Source organism: Ictalurus punctatus, chromosome 12 (assembly GCF_001660625.3).
Source record: "Ictalurus punctatus breed USDA103 chromosome 12, Coco_2.0, whole genome shotgun sequence".
In the NCBI taxonomy this organism is placed as follows: domain Eukaryota; kingdom Metazoa; phylum Chordata; class Actinopteri; order Siluriformes; family Ictaluridae; genus Ictalurus; species Ictalurus punctatus.
Genome location: NC_030427.2, coordinates 2,313,790 through 2,337,424, shown reverse-complemented (window position 1 = coordinate 2,337,424; position 23,635 = coordinate 2,313,790). Strand labels below are relative to the sequence as shown.

Below are 23,635 nucleotides of genomic sequence, written 5' to 3'. Positions count from 1 at the left end.
CACCCTTCCGTCCAAAAGAAACCAAAAGGGGGTACAAACTTTTACACTCCACAGTATTTGGTTGAAATTGCACTTATAGAACAACTGAACAGCAACGTTTCCATACAGGTTTTAGTGGAATGTTTAACAATAGCAACTCGACTTGAAATGGATGATGTTTCATTAGCGTGGCCTGTGCCCAAATCCTGCACGACTGCGTATCTAGGTACACTACACACGGTCTGAACGAATGGAGTCTCTACCGCACCTAGTGCACTAGAAATAGAGGTTCCATACAAGGTGATTTGGGACGGAGCCAGTGCACAGAACCCGTTTCCCTGCGAGAGGCGCAGGTGGAGCTGGAGCTGTGTGACTGATTTGTGCACCTGTGACTACAGAACTACCTCAAGTCTCCACACGGAGCGCTGTTCAAGAGAAAAACACTCCTAAAGAACAAATCACTGCGCCAGCGAGACATCAACCCTTTAACTAGACGTTCATCCCAATTCCACACAAATACCGCGGAACTACTTAGGGCCGAGAGACAGTTCAAAAAGCACTGAAAATAAAGTGTTAGTAACGAGGACACGTTGCTGGTCACGCGCGGTGTAGACGCGCTGATACAGAGTGTAGCGCGAGTAAGATCTGTAATGTCTAATTCAAACATTATGATCAAAAGTAAAATCATGTCTAAAGACACCGAGATACAGAAACCACAAGGTGCAGTGAAAGTGAGATTTTATTATTCATTTAGGACTGGAGTTTAAATCTGTGCTTTTTGTGCATCCATAAAAAATAATAATGCTATCTATCTAACTCTATTTATAAATGTTTATATATATTTATCTTATTTAGTTAGTTTACATTTATATTATATAAGTACTTATGCATTATTTTTTTTATGGATGCACAAAAAGCACCGAATTAAACTACAGTCCTAAATTAATTTTATATATATATATATGTATGTATGTGTGTGTATATATATATATATATATATATATATATATATATATATATATATATATATATATATATGTATATATATGTATATATGTGTGTGTATATATGTATATGTATATGAATGTGTGTGTGTGTGTATATATATATATATATATATATATATATATATATATATATATATATATATATATATATATATATGTGTGTGTGTGTGTGTGTGTGTGTGTGTGTGTGTGTGTGTGTGTATTGGGTTCTTTTCTGTTTTGGACAAACATCTGTGTAAAGTTTTAGTCTGAATTTATATTTGTAACACTCAGTTTGTGGATTTTATTTTAAATAAACAAAAAAAGGCACTGAAAGTTTGCCCCGCCCCCATCAGATTAATCGAAAAAAAATAATCGATTGTGAAAATAATCGTTAGTTGCAGCTCTAATAATAAGCTGCATCATGAAATAGATTTTTTAACAAAAAAAAATCTTGATTATTTTCAAAAATGGAGTTGTGTTTGAGAAGAAGAATGGAGTGTAATATAGTGTGAATCATAAAAAATTCTATTTCATTTCTATTTGTTTACAGAAAGGCTTCAGCAATAAAAGCAGCATTTTGCTGTAGTTGTTAAGGGGCCGTTTACACCACAACGTTTTCAAATAAAAACCGAAAACTTCTGATGCGGTTTGGCTGTTCGTTTCCATGACGACGGCGTTTCGAGGTCTGAAAACTTTGGAAAACGGGTTTCAAAGGGCAAGTTTTTGAAAACGATGCCGTTATCATCTCCGGTAAATCATGTAAATTATTATCCAGGAAAACCACATCTCCTCCGTTTACTTGTATTTGTTTACAGCGCGGTCTTTCCCTCATCAATATGGCGGAGATGTTGACGTGAATTCTTACGTGCGCATGCGCGTAGTATTTCTTTACAAAGTGACCTCGCCAGCTACACACACACACATTTTGTCCTTTTTGTGTTTATTGTTGAGAAATAGAAGCTCGAATTTGCAGTGAATGTCCAATACATTAAAAACATTACAGAAATTTAAAGTTATTTTAGCTGCTAAATGACAGCCACTTTTACACTCACTGTTGTTTATTTTAGTTGCTATAAGCAGGGAGCAAACAATGGATTTTAGGATAAAGTAAGGTTATACTTAAATAGTGCCGCTAAAACAGAATAACAAATCTCTCCCCATGAGTTACATAGTGCATTACATAGGGTGTAGACTGTCATTATTTCATCCCTAATGTAGTGCACTTAAACCGGAAATGACATCAATTTGGGATTCGGCCACACAGCTTCCGTTTAACTTACCTCGGGTTTAAAAACAGAACGGTTTTAATTCCTCAAACACAGACAAAATAACCAGCTTTTACTTTTAAACTGGATCAAACCTAACTGTAAAACTGTCAGAAATAATTTAATCTGGAGATGATTAGTTCGGTGTAATAACTCAACTGCTCAGGAGATACCCGCTGCAGCTTTTTCTTCTTCTGTGATTTCTACTGGTCGGAGACGCAGCTGTTAGGCGCGTTACCGCCACCGCGTGGACTGGAGGATATAGTTCCAGGTTGGAGGAAGTCTATCCTTACAAACTTACACCAATAATTTCCACTCATGGTTTTATTAGATCCTATTTATTATTCCAGTGGAGTTTATGACTTCTTCATGAATGCCAGCAGTGAGTCGTTCACTGTGTCTTACCCAGATATACTGAGTGAAATACTGAGTCACCACAACATCAATCTCTAAATGTTTAACAGCAAAAAGCTTTCAATTATGGTGACTTTGGGAGTATTTATTTATTTATATGATCATATAATGAAACAAACATTAACATAAGCATGTGCTGCACAGCATTTCATTAGTTTAATTTTACATTTTAATTTACTGTAAAGCGCTTTGCTAAATTTTGCTATGTAAACTTTTTAGGTATTAAAACTGGTTACTGTTTGATTGATGACAAACTCCATATTTTTATACCTTGGAGCTCCGTGTTACCATGGTAATTTATAAACAATTACTAACAACATTAACTTCATCAATGCACGTTTACATTTTATTTGATACCTGACCATTGTTACGTCCTCAGTTGTATTTCTGTTTGTACTATGTTCCATTCGTGTGTCTATGTCGGGGGAGGGATGGGTGTCTTGTCTCCTCCTCTTTTAAGCCCAGTCTACTGCGGTGCGTCATGTTCCTGCTTGCCATTGGACGATCACATCTCGTACACGCCTGCTCCCGCCTCGTGCTTTGGGATAAGTTGGCTGTACATTTCCGGACGTGTACTTAAGCCTCGTCAGTCTCCATCCCCGGGGCAGATCGGTGCCGTTGCTTTGTACAGCAGATATTTGGTTACGTGTGTTGATTTCTCCTGTGTACGACCTTCTGCCTGTTCTTGACTTTGTTTCTGCTCTGCCCCTTTAAGTTTAATGATTCAGCTCCCAAACTGCTGGAAATGTGGGACGGGTTCTAACTCTTCACCAAGACTGCTTTATGCTGGAGAAGAGGTTTGAGGTGAGACTCCCGTCATACGCCAGTCCTGGTGAGTTTATTATTCTTAATGCTGTAAGAGAGAGAAGAACATCAGTGTAAACACACACACACACACACACACACACACACACACACACACACACACATTATTCAGTATGATACAGTAGAGTAAATGGACAGTAAGTCAGTAACTCACTGTAGTGTCTCCAGGTTACAGTGTGGATCCTTCAGTAGATCAGAGAGCAGCTTCTCTCCTGATTCTCCTGGATTATTACTGTTCAGATCCAGTTCTCTCAGGCGTGATGAGGAGTTTGACCTCAGAGCAGAAGCCAGAGCAGCACAACCTTCATCTGTAATACTGCAGTCACACATCTTGCAAGAAAGAAAACCTTCTCACACTTAACACACTCAGTTTTAGCTCTGAAAACATCAACTACACAAAATCTTTATATACACAACATTTACTCTCATCTCACACACACAACAATGACAATATCACATCACTACAATTACAATCACCACAGAGGGAAACTGTGTGTGTGTGTGTGTGTGTGTGTGTGTGTGTGTGTGTGTGTGTGTGTGTGTGTGTGTGTGTGTGTGTGTGTGTGTGTGTGAGTGAGTGAGTGAGTGAGTGAGTGTGTGTGAGAGAGTGTGTGTGTACCTCAGTGTCTCCAGTGTACAGTGTGTGTGTGTACCTCAGTATCTCCAGTGTACAGTGTGTGTGTGTGTGTGTACCTCAGTGTCTCCAGTGTACAGAGTGTGTGTGTGTACCTCAGTGTCTCCAGTGTACAGAGTGTGTGTGTGTGTGTGTGTGTGTGTGTGTGTGTGTGTGTGTGTGTACCTCAGTATCTCCAGTGTACAGTGTGTGTGTGTGTGTACCTCAGTATCTCCAGTGTACAGTGTGTGTGTGTGTGTGTGTGTGTGTGTGTGTGTGTGTGTGTGTGTGTGTACCTCAGTATCTCCAGTGTACAGTGTGGATTCTCCAGTCCAGCAGAGAGCAGCTTCACTCCTGAATCCTGCAGGTTATTGACACTCAGGTTCAGTTCTCTCAGTCTGGAGGAGTTTGATCTGAGAACTGAGGACAGAACTCTACAGCTTTCCTCTGTCAGATTACACCCCCACAGACTGGAAGAGAAATGATGAAATATCAGAACACTGACCTCAAACACACACACAGCCATAACACACTTACTCTTTACCATGTAACAGAAATGTGAGTGTGTTTCTCTCACACACACAAATCAGAGGACAGAACACCACATCAGCATTATTATTATTATTATTATTATTATTATTATTATTATTGAAATAAAATCAGAAGGGTTTTTGTTTGAATAATGGAAACCATTTTTAAGGGAAGTACATGTAAAAAAAGTCTGTGTGTGTGTGAGAGAGAGAGACAGTGTGTGTGTGAGTATGTGTGTGTATATATACATGTAAAAAAAAAAGTCTGTGTGTGTGAGTGAGTGAGTGTGGTGTAAGTTGACGAGTTAGTTTGCTAACTGGAAATCCGTCTCACACAGTGCATGCATTATGTATTTATTTGTTTGTTTGTTTGTTTGTGGTAAATATTCACACATTTTTTGTTAGGGATTAAAGTTATAAACAGGACGTATCCCTTGATCTGCACAGGGGGATTATTATGATGTTTCTGCTAACTGGAAATCCGTCCTCGAGGACAATCCTCTTCCATCCTGTAAACTAATCCCACACCAGATCCAATCTAAAGAGAAAGTCTGATCGGTCCAACCCAAACAAGGCCGGTGTGAAAGTGAAAAAGCACAGAAGAGTTTAATCAAGTTCTATTGTAAGTGTGTAGTGAGCTAGAAGACGTCTATGTGTTACTGAACATCAGGTGTTTTTCTGCATCTCTGTATGTCCTGTGTAAACGGAGTTAGAAGAACCGTGTGTTTTGTCTAAAGCAGCTTTACTCTGGCAATAAATGAGCAATTAGACATTCACCAGAACTGTGTTTCCAATCAAAGCCCTTTAAGCTTCAATACCAGTGTCACAATAACAGATCAGACTTCCAGGATGAAGTGTACCAGGCTGGGACTAAAGCCAGAAGGTCATTAAGGTATAAGGGGGAAATCTGGGACGGGGTAAAAATCCTGTCCTGATGAAACCTTTCAGAAAATTCAACGCAAGGCGCATGCGCTGCAAAAAATGACCTTGTCCCAATAAAACCTTTAAGAAAATCCAACTCACAACGCATGCACCACAAATGTAAGATATCATATAGATATGAATAATTCATGAAGGCGATGGAGATTGGTTTGTTTTTAGAAAGAAGAGGTTAATGCCCCGCCTAGGGATAATTTTACTGCTTCAGAAAAGTATATAAAGACATGTGTGTGTGTGTATAATTCAGACTTTCTGCAGACTGTCTCACTTTGTTGTTTCAATAAAGTTTGATGACCTTTGGCATCTACAAACCCTCTGTCTCTGAAGTGTTTAACTTCGGTTGGAAAGATTGTTTTCCACGACACTCTCACATGTGTCCCTCAGTGCAGATTGGGCGGTGTGATACGCTGATACACATCATAGGACCAGAAAATAGAATAATCAGTTATGTCTATTGATAGATATTTTCCTATATCCTCTATATCACCAATGTCACATGCTGTATTCATATTGTTCCCATGGTGACAGTGTTCTGTTTTTCTTCTACTCGGTTGTGAAGTTCTGTTCAATGTCACTTTCAAATGAAAGGAGAAAAGAAAAAGTGCCTTTCACTGGTGTTAAGATCACAAAATGATCAGAAAGCAGTGATGAATACATGCAGTTATTCTGTAGAGATCATTTCTTCATCAGTTTTAGAGAAAAGGTAATAAATGGTGATAGGGGGTTTTGTCCACATGGCCCCGCCCTCAGTGTAGACGTAACGTGTTGGTGTAAAAAGTGAAACTCTTCTGTAACAGTACCAGAGGTTTGTTTAAAGATGATTAGAGTAATTATTAACCAGCATTAATCCAAACAGTGCAGTTCAGTGTTACATTAAAATAATAAACCATGCAGTGATACATTTATAAATAAAAATACTCACTCAGCTCTTCTGGAGGCTTTGACCACTGGCAGCAGCTTCAGAAGACATTCCTCTGATGGGTCATGTTTACTCAAATTAAACTCATCCAGCTCCTGATCTGAGTTCAGTAACACAAACACCAGAGCTGACCACTGAGCAGGAGAGAGTCTGGTTCCACTGAGATGACTGTGATCTCCTCTGTTCAGGTAAGTCTGTACTTCCTGCACTAGAGAATGATCATTCAGTTCATTCAGACAGTGGAACAGATTGATGGATTTCTCTGGAGATGGATTCTCCCTGATCTTCTCCTTGATGTACCTGACTGTTTCCTGTTTGCTGTGAGAGCTGCTTCCTGTCTGGGGCATTAAGCCTCGTAAGAGAGTCTGATTGGACTCCAGTGAGAGACCCAGAAGGAAGCGGAAGAACAGGTCCAGGTGTCCATTCTCACTCTGTAAGGCCTTGTTCACTGCACTCCTGAGGAGATCAGACATGTCTGACTTGTTGAGAAGATCAGACAGATCAGTGGTTGGTTGTTCTGTTACATTTCTGCTGATGAAGGAGAAAAATGCATATAAAGCAGCCAGAAACTCCTGAACACTCAGATGTACAAAGCTGAACACCTTCCCCAGGTGAAGCCCAAACTCCTCTCTGAAGATTTGGGTACACACTCCTGAGTACACTGACGCTTCTCTCACATCAATGCCACACTCTTTCAGGTCTTCCTCATAGAAGATCAGGTTTCCTTTCTCCAGCTGTTGGAAAGCCAGTTTTCCCAGTGCCAGGATACTCTCTCTGGTCTGCTGAGGATCAGGGTCACATTTCTGATGGTACTTTTGGTCCTTGTGTTTGATCTGAAAGATCAGGAAGTGTGTGAACATTTGAGTCAGAGTCTTGGGGATCTGTCCACTCTCTGCTTCACCCAACATTCTCTCTAGAACAGTGGCTGAGATCCAGCAGAAGACTGGGATGTGGCACATGATGTAGAGGCTTCTTGAAGACTTCATGTGTGAGATGATTTTATCGGCCAGGCTCTGATCACTGATCCTCTTCCTGAAGTACTCCTCTTTCTGAGGATCACTGAACCCTCGTACCTCTGTTACCTGGTCTGCACACTCAGGAGGGATCTGATTGGCTGCTCCTGGTCGAGAGGTTATCCAGAGGAGAGCAGAGGGAAGCAGATTCCCCTTGATGAGGTTCGTCAGCAGCACATCCACTGAGGCTGACTCTGTCACATCACACAATCTCTCATTCTTCTGGAAATTTAGAGGAAGTCGACACTCATCCAGACCATCAAAGATCAACACCACTTTGTAGGAGTCTATTACTTCTAGTTTTCTCATTTCAGGGAAAAAGTGATGAAGAAGATCCATCAGACTGAGATGTTTCTGCTTCATCAGATTCAGCTCTCTAAAGGGAAGTGGAAACATGAAGGTGACGTCCTGATTTGCTTTTCCTTCAGTCCAGTCCAGAATGAACTTCTGCACAGAGACTGTTTTTCCAATTCCAGCAACTCCTTTAGTCAGCACACTTCTGATGGACTTGTCTTTAAAGAGATCATTACATTTGATGGGTGTCTCCTGTGTTGCTGGTCTCCTGGACGCTGTCTCAATCTGTCTCACCTCATGTTCATTATTGACGTCTCCACTCCAACCCTCTGTGATGTAGAGCTCGGTGTAGATCTCATTCAGAAGTGCTGAGCTTCCATGCTGTGAGATTCCTTCATTAATTCTTTTAAACTTCTCTCTCAGGCTGGATTTCAGCTTTGTCTGATACACAGAGCCCACAGACTCTAATAAACAAAGTAATAAGATGTTTTAATGTAAAATCACTGAACACAGGATTAAATGTAAAATTCAAATGCTGCTGTTCATTCCTGATTCATGTAGTAAATATTCCTGAAGGAACAGGACCATTGTACAGAGTCACCACAAGCTGGACCACGAACAGAACAGAAAAGCAGCAGATGTACATGATACTAAACTCGAACTTCAAACTAAAAGTGTTCCTATCTAAAACTGTTTCCTCTCTCTGAAGTGAACCTGACGGAATAAAGCCATGACTCAGAGTTCTTACTGTTGTGCAGTGTGTGAGCGAGATCTGTGTGGTTCATGTTCTTCAGGACATGCAGTGTGATCTTCAGCGCTCCATCGCTGACACTGTGCAGATCCTCCTCATCCTGCACCTCCCTCTCAGTGCATGCTGGGTAATCTGGACTCAGGAGCTTCCTAAACCTCTCCAGCTCATTCTTTATCAGAGTGATGACTTTATGTTCCAGCTCCTGGTTAGAAACACACAGGAACACATCTAAATATTATAATGTTACACACTGAGAGATGCTTTTATTTTATGAAAAGAATAAAAGTCTCTTTCTATTCCCACAGTTACAGCTGAAATTCTGCTTGATTACCCATAATGCTGCTGCACATCAATAAATCTGTAAATTGTCATGATCTTAAATAAAAAAACCTGCAACCTGCTCACACACAAGTTACACACATTAAAAAGACACACACCTTGAATATGGAGTCCAGCTGATTTCTGCTGAGGTTTGATTTCTTCTGTTGTGGTCTGTGAACAAATAAAACACATGATGTGATATAGACTATATGTATTCATAGCTGCACAACACACACTAATACATACAGAGACAGATATTTAACACCATCCTCTTAACACAATACACTGATTTCAGGATTTCTCACTGACACTAACATGTTTATGAATAAAATAGTGATCTAGTCATTAATGTCCCAGGTGTAAATGTTGTTGTGTAGCACCACAGACCCTCCAGCTCAGGGACTGCAGGCTGAACTGAACTCTTAAAGCAGTTTTCCTCACTGCCAGTCCGAGAGCTGCAGCACTGCACAGTTTAGTGTTTTACTGCTTCAACACCTGTTAAAGATCATGAAGGGCTTCAGAATGAGACCAGTGAGTTTGATCAGGTGGAACACTGCTGTAAAACACCTCACTGTTCTGACCTCACATCAGGAGAACTGGCTCCGTCTCTGAAGTTAATTGGACATCCCATTGACGCGTCACTCTTCATGGACACACAGCTGGGTTCTGGTGAGTCTGATCTCTTTCCCTCCATCATTCTAGAATGAAACAGAAATATCAGCAATAATTAATACTCTGCTGTCTCAGCACTGTTACACAATGTGTTCATCATTAAACACCAATAATTCCATCTTTTTAATTCAGCTCCAGTCTGCACACTTATTCAAACAGGAGACACGCCCCATGCCTCAGGAATTACACTGATGTCAGGAGTCCCAATCACAGATAACTGACTCAGCTGGGTCTTAAAGCCTGTAGAGTTCACTGACTCAAAGCTACGCTGCTCTTATCCTCCACATTACACAGTCCTTTTTACTCTTCTCTCAGTGAATGATTTCTCTAAACTGTTCTTAGATCAGATCAGTGATATATTCACTGCTATTAAACACCTTAAACCAAAGTCTAGTTCCTCTGTACACTAGTGAGTGTTTAGAGATACAGATCTGTTCCATGAGACGGTGTGTGTTTATTGCTGGTGAATGGAGAAGTAACTCACCTCTCGTCTCTCTTTAAGTCCTGTTCTCCAGACACACTCATGTTGGAGGTCATGTCTCTTTCTCCAGATTACAGCAGGACACACGTTTACTTCACTGCAACATCGGTGTGTTAAATCAAACCCTGTATCAGCACAGAGTTCACTTACAGAAAATAGTCTCAGTATCAAGTCATAAAACAACCTGTGTACATTCAAACTTCAGTACAAACCCACAAAACTCTTCTGCATCTGGTGTACATTCAGTGTGTTTATATATTATAGCTTATGTTGTGGATAAAAAATGTCATAAAATAAACATAAGGGAGGTCCAGATCCAGATCCAGGTCCAGTAACGGTGAGAGAAGGGACTGACGACGGGCACCGGCACCTAGACATACAGAAGCGGTTTTAGTCAGAAGTGGATAAATTGGTAAAACACTTTAAAGATCTTTATGGGTTATTAGTCGAAATAGTCGAAAGAAGTGTACGAGCTGAGGAGTGCTAAAACACACACACACACACACACACACACACATGCTCGTACAGTCAAGGGCGGGCAAGTAGACACAACATACGCACACACTCTCTCTTTCTCATACACACACATGAATAACTTTAATAGAATCTTATAGTAATAGAGAAACTCTATGAAAAACAGAATTGTAGGATATGCAGGACAGTAGAACTGTAATGATATTAAGAAGTTGGAAGTACAGTAAACCGCTTTTCAAGTAGTATAAATATATATAAAATAAGAAATATAGTGCAAATATGAAAATAAATTATAAACGAGAAATACAGGAAAAACAGGAAAATATAACTTACTCATGATTCAGATGGTGAAGATTCTCGTCTCGCGAGGAAAGCCTTAATTTTTAGAGAACCATGAAGAGAGCCGGTTATAAGGGTGGCTGCCACCCCCCTCGAGATAACGATAAGACCAAGGTCCCTCCCGGTTGTTTAGTCGTCTTGCTTACGTCATTTTTATTACCTAGGGAAATGGGAATCTTGGTTTCTGAAAACCTAGGTAAGGGAGAACCCTGGTTTTTGAAGACCTAGGTAAAAGAGAACCCTGGTTTTTGAAAACCTAGGTAAATAGAGACACTGGGTTTTTGTTTCCTGGGTTGTTGGAAATGCCTGAGTTCTGATTTTATGTGTAAAGTAAAACCCCGGGTTTCAATTCTATGGGTAAGTGGGCCTTTTCTGGAAACCTATGGGTTATCTAGTGTGTAAATACAGTATAAATACTGGAGCTTAAGCTCAGGGTAGGGGGATCACTTCTGAGAATTCTCATCGGTGTGGATCTCGTGTGGTGGAATGGAACAATAAAGCTGGACCCTTGCTTCTTCTCACTCACGGCTGGTGTATTTTTTCTATCTCCAACTGGTCTCAGAGGTAGATGTGAGTATTGGCTTCTAAGTTGAATTTTAAATGTTTTTGGGTAATAGGCTAAATTCGAGCCAACATTTGGCACCCCAGATGGGACTGGGCTAAGATCTATATGTCTGGAATCTCTCCCGTGGGACTTCGCTCTCTAAGCAACAGACAGGCCGTATAGGAAAAGGCATTGCAGACGCCTGTTATTTCAAAGCTCTGTTTTAGTGGTCTGTTGTTACGATTGAGAAGCCCCGGGGTGGGAAGAAAGACTAAGTGGGTCTCCAAAAGAACCTGGAGTGAGTGAGAAGAGGTAAGAGAAGTATAGATTATAGAATGTACTTTTTAATTATAATAAAGAAATGGTATATGTGTTGTGTGAGTGAAAGTCCTGCAATACCGCTGGAGGAGGTAGAAAAAAGGTAGAAAAAAGAGAAATAGAGAAATACTCCAGGGCTGGGATAGAAAGCAGGTGGAAAATGAGGCCTCAGACCCCAGATACCGGCTACTAGACTTGACTAGCAGTCTAGTGGCGGCTGCATTGGTGGGGACCCCTAATACCGCTGGAAAAGGATTAGATAAAAGATAGATAGATTAGATTCCAGGGCTGGATAGAGAGGGGAATAAATCCTGGGCCCAGGTCCGGGTCGTGCAATACAGCATGCCCGGTGTATGAATGGAATATGTACTAACAAATGTGTGTGCTTAAAATATATGTGCTTATAATATGTATAATATGAGTGTGGTGTGAGAGCGTGTGAGTTTTGGAGACAGGGAAAATGTATTTATTAGTGCTCTGAACATGAGCTCCATACCTAAAGTATTGGATAAGTTGGATAAGATTTAGAGAAAAGAAAATTTTTTCCTTTGGAGAAAGTTGGATTTAATTTGTATGACTGTAAGCTTCATGCATACGGAGCTGGTTTGGAGGTGCTTTATACTTTGAAAACTTCATGTAGTAAAATAAGTGTAATAATGTGGAATACAATGTGTGTATGTGAGCTTGCCTGCGTTGTTGATAGAAAAGGGGGGTGTATGTGTGTGTGTTCCTGTCCGTTCTTATCTGTGCGTCTGTGTGGAAGGACAAGGAAAAAAAAAAGGGAAAAAGGTAAGACAATTCAGTGTGTGTGTGTTCTTCAGAGTGAGCTGGGTAATGCGGAGCATTGTGAGATATCTTGCGGACTTTGAATGTTTCGAATCCGGTACATACTTTCGGTGAGTCGGCGAGACTGTGTGTGTTATAATTAATTTGGTATCAATAACTGCTGTATAAGTGTGTTAAAAATTTTGGGGAGCATGCACGCCAATGGCACATATTTTAGACATCTGTTCGACTGCCCATTGTGTAAAGAAGAATTACTAGACCTGTAATATATAAAAACATATTCCCAGATTGTGTGATCCAGGGAAAAAGGAAGACTGAAGGCGGAAAAAAAGTGTGCATTTTCAGGCCCCAGAAGTCACTGTTAAGAAATGAATGAGTCCGACGCTCCAAATGTGAAGGAGAAAGTCCATTTGGACCTTTCATTTATATTCCATTTATATTTATATTTCATTTCATTTATATTTGTAGCATTTTAGTAACTATTGTTATTCAACTTGAAGTTAGTAAATTATATTTAAAAAAAAAATTGTGTTCACAATTATGGTAAATAAGTACATAACACTTAAATTCCTTTTAAATAGTGTGGAAAAACTAGTTGGAACAACATTATTTCTATGAGTAATTAAGTTAAAAACTTGTGGTTATTATACAGATTATTAAATGAGTTTTAATGGAAGACCTTTTGACTGTAGAGGAAAAGGTGATTTCTCCAACTCAATGCGCTTCATTGGTTGAAATTAATTTAAAGTTGTCATAACTCAAAAATGATGGGTGTTTTGCAAAACTGTCTGTGTGGTTCGCCTAAAAGAGTTTTATGTGTGTTTGTTGTTTGTTTAGTATTATGGTGTTACTGTGCGTGTTCCAAGTTAGGAGGGAGGGTCTCCGTCCGGCCCGGCTCCTCAGTCTCCTGGCATGACACCAGACTGGATTGAGACCGTGTTGCGCAGATTGTACACAGTTCCATGTTTAGATGGGGTGCACGGCTGGTCAGAATCATGCGCGCCGGAGCTCCAAATCATTCTTTTCATTTTAATTTGAATTCCATGTGTTTCCCTGTTTGGAAACTGAATGAAAGTGTTTTGAGTTCCATGGTGACGGTTATCTAAACCACCGAGCGCGCGAGAGAGGGAGAGAGCGCGTGCGAGAGATTTCTGTTTTTACCCCTTTTTTTCCAATCCTTTATCTTACGTTCTATATATATACGTGGATATATTCCTGTAAAAATTAAAATCAATCAGCATGTCTTGATGTTAACAGTCCGAAGAGAACTTTAATAATAGTTTATGTGGTGTGTATTGTGCCACTTAGTTTCTTCTGCACGGACATCTTTATCTTTTCCTGACTAATGATAAAATTGATCAGCTGACATGTGAACCTGTTCGTTTTGAGTGATATTAATAAAAAACCCTGAAAAGTAAAACCGACCCGAGGTAACAGTCTCAGGCTGATCACAATGTGGTCCGTATCAGGGAGGTCACATCCTCCCTGTTGAGATAATGTTGAGCCTAAACATTTGGTTTCAGCGAGCAGTCTACCTTCATGAACTGACTCGCTAACAAGAGCTGGAGTAAGCATAATTAATTTGTATCGGTGATTCCTATATGGGTATGTGGCTATACAATATCTTAAGCAGTGTAAGTGCGAATTCTTCTGGCGAATTCTATTCTCTGAATAATTTCTGCATATTTTCTCTTTAAATGCTGTGTATATGTCCAATGATAAGTAATTAGTAAGATCAGATGGCAGTAGTAGTCTGCACATTTTAAATTCTTTATAATGTGTTGTACGCCTGTTACAGAAGTGATATCTGAATCAGTAACATTAGAATAAGGTGATGATTTGATTACTTACTTTTGCCGACATGTTGTGCTGATATGAGTTTGGGAGGTAGTTTAATTACGGTCCCTTTACAATAATGTAGTTTGAAGTGTTTTTTTCCTGAACCGTAGATTGGTGAATAGAATAGAGTAGTTACGCAAATATATATGTGTGGGTGTGTATATATATACATATGTGCTATACGGTGTGCTATGGATATGTCATACAAAGTATACGAGTTACAATATTTAAATAATACAAAGCAGTGGTCACAAACTCGAGAACCTGTGAAGTGAATTGAATTGATAGTACGTTATATAGCAGCTGAGAGCTGATAAAAACTGAGAGCTGTGAACTGGATGCAGGTGTGGTATTTTTATGTGTGTGTGGTCTGGGAATTGCGGTCCATGGCAGCCAGCCATGTTTGTGGACCGCAGTGAAGGATGGGAAATGTGGTTTGTGATATGAGTAGATTTAACACTACCTCAATATGGTCAAATACAGTTTAAATGAAATGGATAAAATTATAGGGCGAATCTTATGCTTCTTACAATTGTGCATTCAGCCAAGATGATAAATTTTATTAGACTAAGTTAAATACATATTCACATTCCTCGAAAGTGAGCAACATTTAAATGTCATGTATGAAGGATCTGAGTGATATTTTGAGTACAGTATGTTGATACAGTTATAAATTAATAATAAACAAAATGCATGTACATGCATGTATACCATTTAGACTACAGACTAGGGCTGTACACATAGAACCAAATTCACTAGGTTGTTTTGAATATAAATTAGTGGGATAAAAGTGGCTAGAGGACTGTAAATGCATATCTAGATCTCAACCTCAGTTACTCTATATTAGTTCTATCTTATTGGGATTATCACTCGTTAGCACAGATGGAATATTAATATGTTCGGGTAGTGTGCACCACAAATTTTCAGACTAAAGGAATTTTGTTTTCCTTTCTCAATATCTTTCTGGTAAATGAAAAACAGGAAGGGATAAGAATGTATCCTTGTCAATTGGGTTTGTACTTTTAAAAATAAATGGACTAGAACTATTTTACAGGGATAACTATACATGAGAGTGGAAAACCCCTTTAAGAAAGGTGTTATTCGTTTGATTAGAGCAGTGGAGATTACTTTAGTAAATTTTTTAAATGATTCGATAGACCAACTTTATTTAGTCTCTGCAGCAATATTTCCTGATTCACTGTGTTGAGAGCCTCTTCTAAATCAACAGACAGGGAAGTGCAGAGGGAACCGTGACATTGTTTTAAGACTTTCAAAACAACAGTTGTGCTGATATGTTTGTATGACCTTAGACTTCTTGCAGACTGATAACTTGTGAACGGTTTACTGAAAAAGCTTTCTACAAGGGACATAGGCGAGGAGGCCGTGTTATTGGATTGTAATGATCTAATATAGTTGGATGTCCCCGATTTAATGTAATAAATAAATAAGAAAACTGATTTCCAAATTTCTGGTATAACCCCATTGTCTAATGAAAGATTAAAATGATAAATTGAAAGAGATGAAATAATAGTTTAGAAATACAGACTCCACACAATCAGGGCCTTGTGATGTGTTTATATCGAACTTGAGTGATCTGTAAACATCACAAGTCTTAACACGTTAAAAACCGAACTCCTCATATTGAATTGTTTTTAATAGCTTCCTGCGTTATTAAAATCAGGGTATAGTAAATCACGATAAATATTCACTGTTTTAAGGACCAGATCTGATGCATAAATTGGACATTTAATGATGGGTTTTGCAGTTGTGTGTTCCCAGTTGTCTGTCTCCAGTTTCCAAGTACTATTGCCCTGTAAACAATATCTTGAAAGGACATGCCCACTTAGTCTAGCATTATTACAGCAAGCTGTGATAACAAAAGCGATAAGTTTTGCGATACAACCAACCCACCCAGTAACCATTATTTATAGTATGATGTATATAGAATATATATATATATATATATATAAGATGTTCCAATTGTAACCTATAACTGTAATTCCATTCCACATGATATTATTATGGATCAGCGCTTTTTCCAAATGACTGCATGTGAGAGCTCAAGGCCATTATTCCTTGTAACAATTCCTAGATCGGTAGTACACCTGGAAGCGTCTCCTTCGGGGGCTGTGGGCTCCCCTGTGGTGTACTCCTCTGTGGTCATAGACTCCCTTGCACGCTCCCAAGGCCATCAGGACATGATTGGGGTCATCCTCCGCCCCATAAAAGCACAACAAATGTTCCTGGACGTTATCAAGTATGGTCTGCAGTGGATCACTGATTGTTCACTACAGGACAACATCCTGAGATCCGGGTGTTCTTTGGACAAGCCTGACATTAAATGGATTATGTTCTGCACTTGTACTATGGCTGGCAAACTACAACAAAGACTGTGTCTTACATGTGACTGAAAAGGGGTTGGGTGCTGCTGGGGGGGGTCCCGGCTCAGGAGAATGGGGCGCTTACAGGGCTGAAATTTATGTATTGAAAACATTGGATTTGGTGGCACAAGGATTGCCAGGCTGGAGATGCTCTCTTAATGCGGATCATTGGGAAAATTGCTCTCTCACACATCGATCTTACGTTTATCACACCAGGTCATTTCTATTTTGAAAGAACAGGATATGGGGATATGGGGTTAATCTATGTACCACCCAAACTAAAATTCTTACATTCTTAAACCTGTTAGTGTGCCTAACTCACCAACTGTAGTGTTGTAATGGTGTAATTAATTCTGTGGAGCCAGTCACTGAGAACACTCACGATTGCCCAGCCGAAATTCGTATTTCCTTGAGCTTAGAAGTTTTGGGTCTGAAATTACACAAACATTATGAACACCCTGTTCTGCCCAATTGGCTGAATTGAAGTCTATCACTAAAGAATGCAACCTGGTTAAGGGTAGAATTGTTAAAAAAAATATATATATATAAAAAATAATATAAATACTGACGTTTAGGCCCATGGATTGTGTCGTCTGTTTGGAGTTGTTTGAATGCAATGAGGTTCTAGGAAAAAATTGGAACGCCACTTATCGAACAAATAGTTTAATTGAATTCTGACTGCGCTTCTTGCTGTATGTATTACAGCTGGCCATGATCTTAGCCAGTGTGCGAGGGGGAAGGTAGAGGAATGATCTCTGTACTTGCAGGAAACGGTGGAGGATCACCTGAAGTGTGCTCAAAATTATTTATTTTTTTCCTTGACCAGGGATAGGTCTGGCACACCCTGATTTGTGTTTGATGTAATTTGTGCTGATACTAAACGTAGTTCGGTAGATGCTCTACCTCTTGCACTAATGACCTATCACATGCAGACTAACAGCAATATGTATCTAACACCGCATGAAATGCTTACGGGTCGACCCATGTCTGTGTCTGTTCCTTATGATGGACGGCCGCTGGAGTAATTGCAGATGAATCGAAAAACATATATAAGACCACTAACTATTATGTATGGAGCTATCTATTCACAGGAACACAGCTAAGTACAGTGTTATCAGTGTTATGTGTGAGGCGTCACCGCCTCAACGGGGGGAGGTGTTCGGAGGTGTTCACCCGGAGGTGGGAGTCCCGGAGCCGCGAGAGAAGGCTGACTACAGGGCAGCAGCGGACTAGAACATGCAACCCCTGGAGGATGCTCAATCCTCCAATGACGAGATGGTGGGGAACACGTGAAGGTCCGGTACGAAGCGTCAACGGGGGGTCTGCTCTGTGGCAGACAGGATGAGAAGATGTGAAGATCCATACCCTGGGTGTACGTGCTAGCCTAACCTCTCCCCAAAGGGTGGCTCTCTACAGTACGTAAAGTGCTTGAGCTGAAGACAACCAGCATACAGAGAGATACTGCATACAACAGACTGTCAAGTATTGTTATAAAATGTTATAAAATGTTTGTGATGTGACGCAATCAGGCACAGAAAAGTATAATGGTGCTGCCGAGCACATAGTGCTGGCCGGGTGGGAATTTTTCCCTCGTAGGAGGTTTTTTCGCCCACCCCTGACTGCGAAAGACTGGGGTTTGGTTTTTGAGGGGAAGCAAGAATCTGCAAGTCCCGACAAATACAAAACTGTGGGCTGACAGGCCTAGTTGAGAAAGATAGGGACGTGTAGATCAAGTAGTTAGTTACTGTAGTGTACTTATACGTACGGCAATAGTAGTAGTAATGAATGATTAGGGGAACTCGGTTAATCACACTTATAATCGATGTAGGCAAACAAACGTATAATCAAGGTAGTTAGATTTGAAATGAGATATATATACATAGTTGAAAGGAGAAGTAAGTTAAGGGTTAAGAGTTATGGCTAGGTACATCTACACATGTCCGGCGCAAAGTGGATGTAGGGGGGTCCTAAGGCCCATTCTCCAGCTGCCAATCTACTATGAGACCCCGGGGCGCACAACACTAGCACGTCTCCCACCAGGTCTACAAAACCTCCTCAGCTCCTATTCGGATCGGTGTTGCGTAGAAGTGGTTAATGTAGGGGACCCATTGGATTACGGGGACGACGGGCGGGATTATGGCTTCGTTAGAGTAATCCTCCGACAGCTAGCGGGGGACGGCCATGGGGTGCGGCAGAATCAGTTCCTCCATGCTTAATTAAGGTATTGTATGAGGCTTCATAGCCTCAGAGGGGGAAATGTTGTGGATAAAAAATGTCATAAAATAAACATAAGGGAGGTCCAGATCCAGATCCAGGTCCAGTAACGGTGAGAGAAGGGACTGACGACGGGCACCGGCACCTAGACATACAGAAGCGGTTTTAGTCAGAAGTGGATAAATTGGTAAAACACTTTAAAGATCTTTATGGGTTATTAGTCGAAATAGTCGAAAGAAGTGTACGAGCTGAGGAGTGCTAAAACACACACACACACACACACACACACACATGCTCGTACAGTCAAGGGCGGGCAAGTAGACACAACATACGCACACACTCTCTCTTTCTCATACACACACATGAATAACTTTAATAGAATCTTATAGTAATAGAGAAACTCTATGAAAAACAGAATTGTAGGATATGCAGGACAGTAGAACTGTAATGATATTAAGAAGTTGGAAGTACAGTAAACCGCTTTTCAAGTAGTATAAATATATATAAAATAAGAAATATAGTGCAAATATGAAAATAAATTATAAATGAGAAGTACGGGGAAAAAAGGAAAATATAACTTACTCATGATTCAGATGGTGAAGATTCTCGTCTCGCGAGGAAAGCCTTAATTTTTAGAGAACCATGAAGAGAGCCGGTTATAAGGGTGGCTGCCCCCCCCCTCGAGATAACGATAAGACCAAGGTCCCTCCCGGTTGTTTAGTCGTCTTGCTTACGTCATTTTTATTACCTAGGGAAATGGGAATCTTGGTTTCTGAAGACCTAGGTAAGGGAGAACCCTGGTTTTTGAAGACCTAGGTAAAAGAGAACCCTGGTTTTTGAAAACCTGGGTAAATAGAAACTCTGGGTTTTTGTTTCCTGGGTTGTTGGAAATGCCTGAGTTCTGATTTTATGTGTAAAGTAAAACCCCGGGTTTCAATTCTATGGGTAAGTGGGCCTTTTCTGGAAACCTATGGGTTATCTAGTGTGTAAATACAGTATAAATACTGGAGCTTAAGCTCAGGGTAGGGGGATCACTTCTGAGAATTCTCATCGGTGTGGATCTCGTGTGGTGGAATGGAACAATAAAGCTGGACCCTTGCTTCTTCTCACTCACGGCTGGTGTATTTTTTCTATCTCCAACTGGTCTCAGAGGTAGATGTGAGTATTGGCTTCTAAGTTGAATTTTAAATGTTTTTGGGTAATAGGCTAAATTCGAGCCAACACTTTAGATGTAGATACTCACTGCGTTTTTACTCCTGAAATGCTGTATTTTCCCCTCCACACAAAATGTAGACTCTGACTTTCACTTTCACTGTCTACCTGTTTATTCTGCAGAGGGGGAGGGGCAGTGAGGTAGGGTAATAAACACACACACACACAGAGATATGGTTTGTTTTCAGACAGTTTTCTGATCCATCGAGCACAGGCCTGTAAATACTGAAAGTATAAGCCTGAAAACGCTGCAAATACAGAGAACAGAATTAAAAGTCTGGTAAAATCTACATCACACACATTATCATTTCATTACCTTCATTTATTATCTCGTGACTTCATTCAGCTGTGCACGAACAACTATCAGAGCTCTATACAAATATATAAACTAAAATAAAATAACAGGAGCTAGAAACACTCAGCAGATCATTAGATACAGAAGCAGAACTCATACGCTGAGTAAGTTTACTGAAATATCTGCAGAAATGTATTTTTCTGGTTTTCCCTTAATGAGAGCGAGTATCCTGATATTAGTGAGGATTGGTGTGTAAGTAGTTTTTGTGTGAATAATGAATGTTACTCAGAATAAAAGTGATGATGGAGAGTAAGTTAAACACATTGGTCAGACGAGTAACTAACCCAGTGTTTCCCAATCGAGGTTCTGTCTGATGAGAGCAGGGGTGCGTGTAAAAATCCTTCAAACATTTTCTAAAATGATCAAATGTGTAGAAAACATTTAATATAGATGAGAAACATCTGATGTCTGAAATAATAACACAGACACAGAAATAATAAGACAGACACACACACACACACACACACAACAATAATAATAATAATAATAAACTAGACCAGTACATTTACATTTGTTTTCATTTATTTCACAAACAAATATTCTACTCATATATGTACACATTCAAACATCATGCTTTTCTAACAGTGTGTTTACACAAATGAAATAACGCCACACAGTAACACATCCCCATATTAACCATTGATACGCTTTTCAGACGTATTTCACCCCCCCCCCCCCCCCCCCCCCAAAAAAAAAAACAAAAAAAAACAAAAAAAAACAAAACAAGAAACAAACAGACTCATTAACATGAACACCTTTGTTGGGGGGCCACTCCCCCACACACCCCTCTCCACCACTGCCCAGACACACAGGAGCTAGACTGACCCACTGATACAATCGATAGGGTTACCCCCCCACCCCGGTCATAAATTAGCTCACTTACACAAATGTCGGCCTGAGAAGTACAAAGGGCTATAAATCAGCACACACTACTTTGATTGACAGTTTGACAGAAAGTGTGTGTTACTCTTGTTGGAACAAAGTTACTGGTGTGACTCTAATTCTCTTTATTTTTAATGGTCTAGTAAAAGGCAGTCTGTGCTCCGGCTCCCTATAGTGGCCTGTGTGAATCACTGCCTCTTGTCATATTTTTATAAAATATTATTATCTATTAATTTATTAATATCTCTCTCTCTGTGTGTGTGTGTGTGTGTGTGTGTGTGTGTGCAGGACTACACAGTGTCTTTGTGTGTTAACAGGCGCTCAGCTATTCTCTCTGAATAAAGAGGAACTTCGTGCTGTCATTCCTGAAGAAGGAGCGAGGGTGTACAGACAAGTTGCCGTACAGAAGGCACGGCTGGAGGTAAACACACACATACGCGCACACATACGCGCACACACACACACACACACACACATGCTAATGATGTGTATAAATGATGAGTGTTTTTTTCTCAGGATGTCAGAAAGGCAACAGAGCTGGAGGCAGTGATGGAGAAACAGAAGATGAAGGTGGATTTCACAGAGGAGAGTGGAACTCATACGCCTCGTACTCTAGCATACTACATCTAGCATACTAATAAAAAAAATAAAAAAAAACATTTATTTAATGCCTTTACACACACACACACACACACACACACACACACACACACACACACACACACACACACACACACACACACACACACACACACACGTCTGTGTGATATATTACAGACTATTCCTCACACACTTACACAAATCAACTGCCATTTTATGGTAAAGCTGTCTAAATGTAAATGTTCAATCTTTGACTGTACATTCATAAATTATAATAACTTGTGTGGCATTCTCTGTTATTTTAAATATCTCTGTGTGTGTGTGTGTGTGTGTGTGTGTGTGTGTGTGTGTGTGTGTGTGTGTCTGTGTTTCAACATCATTTTACAAAAAACACTATTCAACGTTTCATCAGAGAGTCTGCATCTTTTGATCAAAGTTGCATGGCGCGAGACCATTCAGTGCTTTATAGGTCAATAATAGTATTTTCTAATCAGTGTGAGATTTCACTGGGAGCCGGTGCAGTGTGGATAAGATCGGGGTGATGTGTCGTATCTTCTGGTTCTAGTTAGGACTCTAGAAGCTGCATTCTGGACTAACTGGAGTTTGTTTATGCTCCTACTGGAACATCCAGACAGTAAGGCATTACAGTAATCTAGTCTAGAGGTGACGAATGCATGAACTAATATTTCTGCATCATGTAGTGACATTACACAACCCCAAATCTCGGTGCGTAAAGGGCGAGGCATAAAACCACTTCTGAATGCGTGTGATCTCCGCTCCCTCAGACGTCACTGTCTTAAAAACCGTCATGAGTCTGTAATGAAGATCCTGACATGGGCTCGGGAATACTTTGGTAAACCTTAGTCAGTCGACAGCATTCGCCGCTGCATCCACAGATGCAGTTTAAGGTTTACTATGTAAAGCAGAGGCCATACATTATCCCGAAGCTCCGACCACTTCTCTGGGCTCGGTCTTATCTAACATGGACAGTAGCACATTGCAATCTTGTTTTGTGGTCTGATGAGTCGACATTTTAAATAGTTTTTGGAAAAACAACCGTCGTGTTCTCCGAGCCAAAGAGGAAAAGGACCATCCAAGCTGTGATCAGAATCAGGTCCAAAAGCCAGCGTCTGTCATGGTATGGGGGCGTGTCAGTGTCCATGGTATGGGGGCGTGTCAGTGTCCATGGTATGGGGGCGTGTCAGTGTCCATGGTATGGCTACATTAATCTCTTCAGCCAATTCATCAACTTGCATACTAGATCCCGTACCTACATGTTTGTTTAAACAGATTGGTCCAGGAGTAATTGAACCACTTTTAAATATAATCAATTCTTCCCTAAGCACTGGCTATGTACCTAAATCACTTAAATTAGCAGTTATTAAACCCCTGATTAAAAAACCTGATCTTGACCCATCTCAATTGTCCAGCTATAGACCAATATCAAATCTCCCCTTCATCTCTAAGATTTTAGAAAAGGTTGTACACAGCAGTTATGCTCGTACTTAGACAGGAATAACATTCATGAAATGTATCAGTCAGGATTTAGACCTCATCATAGCACAGAGACAGCGTTAGTTAAAGTAGTAAATGACCTTCTACTGACTTACGATCAGGGTTGTGTCTCGCTGCTTGTGCTACTCGACCTTAGTGCAGCTTTTGATACTATAGATCACACTATTCTCC

The 23,635-nt window shown here is 40.2% G+C and overlaps 2 protein-coding genes and 1 long non-coding RNA gene across 3 annotated transcripts in view; 1 reads left to right on the top strand and 2 right to left on the bottom strand.

Moving 5' to 3' along the window:
- The window catches only part of LOC128634192 (uncharacterized), a 30,005-nt gene extending 25,641 nt beyond the window's left edge, over positions 1-4,364 (bottom strand). Inside the window, exons 1-3 of the long non-coding RNA XR_008397470.1 lie at positions 4,202-4,364; positions 3,627-4,091; positions 2,249-3,500 (exon numbers count right to left, since the gene is read on the bottom strand). This is a non-coding gene — a long non-coding RNA (uncharacterized LOC128634192). The remainder of the gene's footprint in view (positions 1-2,248; positions 3,501-3,626; positions 4,092-4,201) is intronic.
- A 22-nt stretch (positions 4,365-4,386) lies between these two features.
- Positions 4,387-10,462, bottom strand: LOC128634176 (NLR family CARD domain-containing protein 3; the record flags this gene model as incomplete). Its single annotated transcript, XM_053684424.1, has 6 exons — positions 10,009-10,462; positions 9,434-9,550; positions 8,969-9,023; positions 8,529-8,733; positions 6,477-8,244; positions 4,387-4,555 (listed from the first exon to the last, which is right to left on the bottom strand). Coding segments are annotated over exons 1-6 (2,367 nt in total), but the record flags the coding sequence as incomplete, so codon positions are not given.
- Positions 10,463-10,910: 448 nt separating this feature from the next.
- On the top strand, positions 10,911-21,979 carry LOC128634072 (epidermal growth factor receptor kinase substrate 8-like protein 1). The gene is made up of 3 exons (XM_053684048.1): positions 10,911-12,576; positions 21,638-21,770; positions 21,866-21,979. The coding sequence occupies exons 1-3, from the start codon at positions 12,515-12,517 to the stop codon at positions 21,977-21,979; spliced, it is 309 nt and encodes a 102-aa protein (XP_053540023.1). The 5' UTR covers positions 10,911-12,514.
- The last annotated feature ends 1,656 nt before the right edge of the window (positions 21,980-23,635 follow it).

Excerpts from the sequence above, each read along its gene's own strand:
- LOC128634072 (XM_053684048.1), top strand. The coding sequence starts at position 12,515 with ATGCGGAGCATTGTGAGATATCTTGCGGACTTTGAATGTTTCGAATCC. Across the intron at positions 12,577-21,637 it reads GAATCCGGTACATACTTTCG|GACTACACAGTGTCTTTGTG; the intron begins GTGAGTCGGCGA and ends GTGTGTGTGCAG. Across the intron at positions 21,771-21,865 it reads TACAGAAGGCACGGCTGGAG|GATGTCAGAAAGGCAACAGA; the intron begins GTAAACACACAC and ends TTTTTTTCTCAG.